The 7,727-nt window shown below is 45.4% G+C and overlaps 2 protein-coding genes across 4 annotated transcripts in view; one reads left to right on the top strand and one right to left on the bottom strand.

Annotated features, from left to right (window-relative positions):
• Window positions 1-289: 289 nt before the first annotated feature.
• On the top strand, window positions 290-1,985 carry CEBPD (CCAAT enhancer binding protein delta). Its single transcript, XM_039527380.1, has one exon. It carries the CDS (start codon window positions 541-543, stop codon window positions 1,483-1,485), a length of 945 nt encoding a protein of 314 aa, XP_039383314.1. The 5' UTR covers window positions 290-540; the 3' UTR covers window positions 1,486-1,985.
• Window positions 1,986-3,527: 1,542 nt separating this feature from the next.
• SPIDR (scaffold protein involved in DNA repair) overlaps window positions 3,528-7,727 on the bottom strand; it is a 312,390-nt gene continuing 308,190 nt past the window's right edge. For 2 of the 3 annotated variants that reach the window (XM_039527363.1, XM_039527366.1), the window contains 3 exons: window positions 7,568-7,682; window positions 6,937-6,990; window positions 3,528-4,333 (listed from right to left, as the gene is read on the bottom strand). In XM_039527363.1, the coding sequence (XP_039383297.1) occupies window positions 4,205-4,333; window positions 6,937-6,990; window positions 7,568-7,682 (298 nt within the window). In that variant the 3' untranslated portion in view covers window positions 3,528-4,204. Of the gene's footprint in view, window positions 4,334-6,936; window positions 6,991-7,363; window positions 7,475-7,567; window positions 7,683-7,727 lie in introns of all 3 variants that reach the window. The other variant, XR_005595058.1, reaches the window with a different exon arrangement.

The following is a 7,727-nucleotide window of genomic DNA, read 5'->3' as shown; positions in this document are numbered from 1 at the left end:
AGGCGCGTTCCCAGCAGCAGCCAGCGGAGCCTGCACGGGCTCTGGCTCTGTGGCGGAAGCAACCGCCCCCCGCCGCAATCCCCCCACTTGCTGCTGCAGCAAAGATTTACGAGGCACAGCCTAAGCTCTCGGTTACGCTGCTCCCCGCCCCCCGCTGTGTCGCCGCCCGGCAGCGGCGCAGGGCCGAGCCCTCCCCTCGCGCTGCGCCGCCCCGGGGCCCGAGGGATTCCAGGAACACTCGCTCCCCGTCACTGGGGCAGGGGGCGGGGCCGGGCTGTATAAAAGCGGGGCGGGCGGCAGCTCCCAGGCTCAGACTCGCTGCCCCCGATCTCGGAGCAAACTGCTCCTCGGCACAGGACTGACCGCTCCTGGCGGACCCAGCGTGACACTCCGCCGCTTGCTCCGCGGGGAAGGCGCCGGGCAGGGTGAGCCCAGGCGCAGCCTCCAGCCCAGCGTGACAGCGGAGCGGGAGCCGCTCACCTGTTGCGGCGCTACCAGCCGCGGAGCCCGAGCCCCGGTGCAGCCCCTGCCCGCGCTCCGATGAGCGCCGCCGCCCTGTACAGCCTGGACTCCCCGGCATGCTACAGGAACTGGTCCCTCGAGCCGGCCAACTTCTACGACACTAAGGCGGGCGGCGGCGGGCTGAGCCCCTCCTGCAAGCCCGGGAGCGGCGGCGGCATGAGCGCCGAGGAGCAGGGGGGCGGCGGCTCCAGCAGCCTGGCCGAGCTGAGCGCCGCCGCCCCGGCCATGTACGAGGACGAGAGCGCCATCGACTTCAGCTCCTACATCGACTCCATGTCGGCGGTGCCCAACCTGGAGCTGTGCAACGACGAGCTCTTCGCCGACCTCTTCAACAGCAACCACAAGGCGGAGCGGGGCGGCGACTACGGCGAGTACCTGCCCCCGGCGGGCCGCGACCCCGCCAAGGACTTCGGCGGCGCCCTGCTGGGTGGCGAGCCCCGGCCCGGCTCCTCCTCCGGCCCGCGGGCCGCCCTGAAGCGGGAGCCGGACTGGAGCGACAGGGACCTCTCCGCCTCGCTGCTGCCCTCGCAGGTCGCCACCTGCGCCCAGACCATCATGAACCTGAGCGGGCAGCCCACGCCGCCCACCTCGCCCGAGCCCGCGGGCAGCAGCTCGCCCTCCAGCTGCAGCACCAGGTCCCCCTCGTCCTCCTCCTCCTGCGGGCAGGGGCCGCCGGCGGCGGCGGGCAAGGAGCGCAGCGGCAAGAAGTGGGTGGACAGGTTCAGCCCCGAGTACCGGCAGCGCCGGGAGCGCAACAACATCGCCGTGCGCAAGAGCCGCGACAAGGCGAAGCGCCGCAACCAGGAGATGCAGCAGAAGCTGCTGGAGCTGTCGGCCGAGAACGAGAAGCTGCACAAGAAGATCGAGCAGCTGAGCCGGGACTTGACCAGCCTCAGGCACTTCTTCAAGCAGCTGCCTGGCGCCTCCTTCCTGCAGCCCGCCTCGGGCACCGACTGCCGGTAACCCCGTGGGCAGGGACTGCCTTAGCTACCAATACCTCAGAGACCTGCACGGAGCAGCCGGCGCGGCAGAGACAGGACTGGCCTACCTGCGGCGGGGACGGCCCCTCAGGACTGCTGCTCGGCTCCCTAAGCGGCATTAAGGGAGAGAGGAAGGCACAACAGTGAAATCGTGCTGGGTTTCAGTTTCTTTTGATTGTTGTAGCAAGATTGGGCTCGGCCTGGGTTTTTAACCGCCAAACTTGCCAAAAAAAATTATATAGAGAGAGAGAGAGAAAGGGAAAAAAGCTAAACTTTTGTGGTTTTCTCCTTAAATTATTTTTGTAATAGTCGTTTTTGTTCTTTTTCTACATTTTATTCATATTGATGCAGCTATGGTACATTTGTAAAAATGATTCAAAAACCCTTTATACTGTAGATAGTAGGAGGAAAAAGAGTGAGCATGCTCAACCTTTTATATCAATTTTTACAGCATTTCTAAGAATAAAAAAGCATTTTTAATCACTTCTGCTTCATGTCTTTGCCCTATGCTGTGGAGCCAGGGGTTGAGAGTAAATGCAACAGGTGGACCTGTACTTCTCAGGAGTTAAAACCATGCGTAGTATTATTAATATGAAAATTTCAGAGTAGCAGCCGTGTTAGTCTGTAATCCTGTTCTTAATATGAAAATGTGATCCATCAGTAAAACTCAGACTGGAGGTGTGCTTTAAGTACAACTTTTTAAAAAGTTTAATTTCCATGCTATTATTAAATTGGGGGTGGGGGAGAATGAGTAGGCTTCTTTAGTGCACTAAACGTTTTAAACATCTCAAAAGAAAATGGAGGCAACACTTTGGAATTCATTAGTAGGGTTAAAATTCATTTCTTCCAGTATAATGGTTATAAAGTATACCTTCCTGCACCGACTACATTGTGCTGTACAAATGTTATAAATAATAATTACTGACAACAGTAGTTCAAGCTAACTGTATCCACCGGTGGCTGAACTCTTAATAACAAGTAGGCCATTTCCTATCATGGTTCTCAAGTAGCATAACAACACAAGGGAAGCTAAATTTTGCTATTAAATTGTAAAACCTCAAGACAACAGTTAAGAGTTCCAGCTGTAAGATAACCCAAAATCAGGTCAAGCCATGTATATCGTTACTTCTACACAGAGGTTTTAAGGCTATGCAGTCTCACAAGAAAAATGCATTCATTGTGGAATGAACAGGTTATTTACATTATTGCTGCAAGTACATGAATCTTTAGTTTGTGTGTGGATACATTTTAGTATTCTGAATTGTACTCAGTGAAAAAACTGACCACCTTTGCTGTGCAGTTCTACTGACAGTGAGGGTCCAAGAGGCAGAACTGCCATTGAAAATAACTGCATATATTTAAGTCACCTAAATTTGTTCATAATCTGGAAGTATACTTATTAACAGCACAGCTGTGTGGGGGCAGCAGTGGCCTGCAGAAAACCAACCTAATGCTGCAAATACTACTAGGGCGTAGTGCTTATCTGCAGAAAATAGTTTCAATGGGACTATTCACAGCAGTAAGTATTACACCTGGTATTATCTGATGGACTAGGCCCAGTGTTTGTAGCTTTTTCTTAAGGTAAAATGGCTAAGGAAGAAAAGGTCTTTTTTGACTCTCAAAGGCTTGGTTATTTATTAGTGCTCAAAAGAGTGCCTAAAAGTCATTCCATTATCTAAAATGACCCCAGAAATGACTAGTAGGAGACAGATTTACAGTTATTTGTCTATTCAATAGCCACAAATCAGGCGGCAAAATCTTTTCAGCATGCAAAACTAGTTACAGTATAACTCTGGTCTATTGTTTTTTTTCACTAAGTGCAGACACTGTGCTCTGTGCTGTACAGAACAAAGAAAAAAAAATCAGTCGGTGCCTTAACCTTACAGTCTAGTCTTACATTAAAGTTCAGTTATGAACACAAAAGAAGACTGAGATAAAAACAACTCGTATTAAGGTTATAACCATATCACCCTATGTGCAGCTATCAGTACAATTATACCACTCCTGAACCAGTTTGTTCTTTACTTTTCAAACACATACTATATAATGAAACATCCACCTCATGGGAAGTTAGATGCCACAGTATTTCTATATTTAGACTATAACTAACTATAAAACATTAGTTGAATATACCTTTGACACCATTTATCGCATCTGAAAGATAACGAGGCTCATTCAAATCTGTATTTGTAATATTTATTGCAGTGTGGTAATAATGTTACAGTTAAGTATCAATGGTGTGCAGTGTATAATGCTTCTGGAAATTATTAAAACAGATAACTTAAGGTCCACCATTCATGCTAAAAACCTTTACTCAAAATTTTTTTAAAAAGTTATTCTTTTGATACACAATTAAAATATTCATAACATCCATTATAAAAATATCACCAAAAACATGCTTTACAAACATTCAAATCTCCAGGACAAGTTGTTTTACATTCATGAACATTTATTCCAACAGAATACTCTCAAGAACTATACTCTTAACTTCCGGACTGATCAAAGACAATATAAACATTGAAAAAAAAATTTTTTTTTACATATTTAGTTTTTTCAAGTTTAGCAATAATATATTTTATAAATCACAGTTTTAATAAAGTACCTCACTACTTATCATGCTTGCATTATACATTATCTGTGGGCATAGTTATCAAATAACCACATTACAAAGTCCATAGATATAGTAGCTGACAGCATTCAGGTTAGTTTCTTCCTGCTTCCAGAAGGACAATTTCCTCCAATCCAACACAGCTAGGATGGTTGGTTACAGACTGGACATAGCAGTTTAATAACCCCACCTCCTTTCCCAGCACACTCTTCACCTCATAACTCTGTAGTGATAAAGGCATGTTGATTAAACAAACAGTACTGTACGTTCTGTTCTAGGCAGCACACAACTCAAAGATAGAGTGTAAGGTCCTCTTCCAGTGTACAACATTTTTACTGCTCAAAAGGAAGCTAAACAAAATAAGATTGTGAAATGCTGCTGCAAAGAATGTACTTAGTCTGATAAATGAATTAGATTTTCAATAATTTTAGAAATAAAACATCTCCCAGCAGTCACAGTTAGAATGGATCTCACTGTCCGGCTCTGAAAACTGCAGTAGGTACAATGATTACTGCAATTGAGTACCCAGTCCATGAAAGCATAGCCAACTGCTTCTTTATATAGCTTTCTTGGACACCCAAGGATTTTGCATGTGGGGGTGTGCATGTGTGTGTGTGTGTGTGTGTGTGCACGCACGCACGGTCTGTAAGAAGGTAACAAATGAAAAAAATCCCATTAGAAACTAAACATTTAAAACAAAAAAACTTTACACCTGTTCCTGTACTGCCCTACATATAGTTATATGTATTTGCATTTATATAGCTCTTTATGTTTAAGGATCACAATATAGCTTAATACTAATTGTGCCTCAACATTTCTGTGGGGTAAATACTATTATGTTCATTTTATGGTGTGGTACACTAAGATATAACGGTTAGGTGATTTGTCCAAGGTTACACAAAAATATAGTAGAACCAGGATTAGAAAACAGGACTAGTGGCTCTTCGAACCGTGCTTGAAAAAGACATTTTTATTTGAACTCCAACACTAACTTTGGCAAAAATTACAATTTGGAGTGATGTTTCTCATGCTTAGTCTTTCCCTAAATGTACTTTCTTTTTAAAATAATTTTGCAGTTTGAATTAGTGGAGTATGGGAAAAAAAGTTATCACTGGATTTCAGCCAGAAACCCCGCCCCCCTCCAAACAGCAAGTTTTCAGGTGTAATCTCTATGGATAACCAGTAAATATTCTTAAAACTTCACGCATGAAAGTGAGTTTCTTTGGGTTTTGTTTGTTTTAGTTAACTAACCCAACTAACTCAAAAAAGGGCTAAATTATTTTGTTATACTTTCCAAACAAAAAATAGTTAATGGAAAGAAGCTTGTGTCAAATGACATTTGAATAGACTTTAGAATAGAGTGTGCAAGTACTATATCAAACACTGGCTTTGTATTCAAGAGTTGCAGGAAGATTATTAATCATTTTAAAAACGGTCTTCTATAAACCATAAGTCTATTAGCTTACATGTACTATCTACAATATAAAAGAGCATGAAACAATTCACTGCAAAATAATTTTAAGAAAAACTTTCCACTTAAAATATTCCTTATAGATCAAACTAATACAGTGTATTGTGTAAGTAACAACTAAACATACTACATAAAACACAAAGACAAGCAAATAGGGCTATTCTGATGATATCTCAGACCAAGAAAGTAACCATTTGATGACTATGTCTTATATATAGCTCATGGTTGCTTGTGTTTCATGTATCTGTGGTTTGATTTATTCAGGTGCCAATAAAACACAATTTATTATATATTTTACAGGTTTCTTTAGTGCTACTTCCTATGATGAAACTTCAGTGGCAGTTACTTGAGAGCAATTGGGTCTGGGTGTTAGAGGAAAGAACTAGCGGGCCAGGGCTCTTGTTAATTTTGACACTGATTTGCACTAAGTGCCCATCTGTAAATAGGTGCACTAATACTTTTTTGTCAGGGTGTAGTGCAGGGGTGGGCAAACTACGGCCCGGGGGGGCCGCATCTGACCCTCTGGATGTTTTAATCTGGCCCTTGAGCTACCACCAGAGAACAAGTCCGGGGATTGCCCCGCTCTGGTGCTCCAGCTGGGGAGCAGGGTCGGGGGCTTGCCCCACTCCGTGCGGCTCCCGGAAGTAGTGGCATGTCCCCGCTCTGGCTCCCATGTGTAGAGGCAGCCAGGAGGCTCCGCACGCTGCCCCCACCCCAACTGCTGCCTCCGCAGCTCCCATTGGCCAGGAACTGTGGCTAATGGGAGCTGCAGGGGTGGCGCCTGTGGACAGGGCAGCGTGCAGAGCCGCCTGGCTGTGCCTCCGCATAGGAGCTGGAGATGGGACATGCTGCTGCTTCTGGAAGCTGCTTGAGGTAAGCGCTACCTGGAGCCTGCACTCCTGACCCCCCTCCTGCACCCCAACCCCCTGCCCCAGCCCTGATCCCCCTCTCACCCTCTGAATCCCTCGGTCCCAGCCTGGAGCACCCTCCTGCACCCTGAAATCCCTCATTTCTGGCCCACTCCAGAGTCCCCATCCCCAGCCGGAGCCCTCACCCCCTCCCGCACCCCAACCCCTAATTTAGTGAGCATTCATGGCCCACCATACAATTTCCATACCCAGATGTGGCCCTCGGGCCAAAAAATTTGCCCACCCCTGGTATAGTGAGACTATTTCCTGAAGCATTCTCAGATTCCCAAATGAAAGGTGCTCTATAAGAGTAAAGTATTCTTAGCATGTTTTGCTCCAGTGTCTTCACGTACAGCTCAGAATATCTACTATACACTTTGGAACTCTGCCTCTAAACTAAACTTCAAGAAGTTTGAATTTCTTTATCTTAATTTTATGTATACCTACCCCATCCTCACTGGATGATGACATCAGGACAGAAGAAATTGTTTTTTGTAAGAGCTGCAGTAAGAAAGTGAAAGGAGGACAAGACAAAAATCACATTTATGTGTAACGTTCACTTTGCATGTTAAAAATGAAAATTAATATCTTGAGCCTAGAACTGTCTGTCCTATGTTTTACAACACAGTTGACTGACAAAACCAAAAGACCTATGAAAAAGAACTTCAGGATGCGAGTCAAAACACCCATATTTCCTTTAAGCTATGGCCTATCAGTTGGCTCATTGAAGAAAACCTATCCATGGCTCATAACTTCCTAAGGGCCCAATCCAGCCAAGTTCTTCAATGGGAGTTGACGATGCTCAGCACCTTGTAGGAAGTGCTCAGCATTTTGTGGGATGAAGCTCTAAGAGTGAACTGAAGGTGTTTTTTACCTGAGTAAGGACTGCAGGATTAGACCCTTAATCTCCATTTCAGTACCACATTAATTTTAGGAATTTCTTTTTGTTGTATTCATAAAGTTATCATTTTTCTTCAATCAGGGGCTGCATAGAAAATTGTGTATCAGAGCACCTGATATCAACACACTTACCCTAAATATACTGGATACAATTAGCACTTTTATTATCTACACTCACCTTTACTTTTACTGTACAATGAGGTCGGGATGGACAGTGCAGAAAGACTTCCAGTTGCATTTTGAGAACTGGTAAAATTACTGTTTGGGAGCACAGGCTGCAATAATATGATCCCCTGAAACATAGGTGAACAAATAGTGATGGAAGAGACATATGAAAG

This window comes from Mauremys reevesii, linkage group 2 (assembly GCF_016161935.1).
Source record: "Mauremys reevesii isolate NIE-2019 linkage group 2, ASM1616193v1, whole genome shotgun sequence".
In the NCBI taxonomy this organism is placed as follows: Eukaryota; Metazoa; Chordata; order Testudines; family Geoemydidae; genus Mauremys; species Mauremys reevesii.
Note: the sequence above shows the minus strand (reverse complement) of the source record. Positions and strands in the feature narration are given on the sequence as shown.

Excerpts from the sequence above, each read along its gene's own strand:
- CEBPD (XM_039527380.1), top strand. The coding sequence starts at position 541 with ATGAGCGCCGCCGCCCTGTACAGCCTGGACTCCCCGGCATGCTACAGG.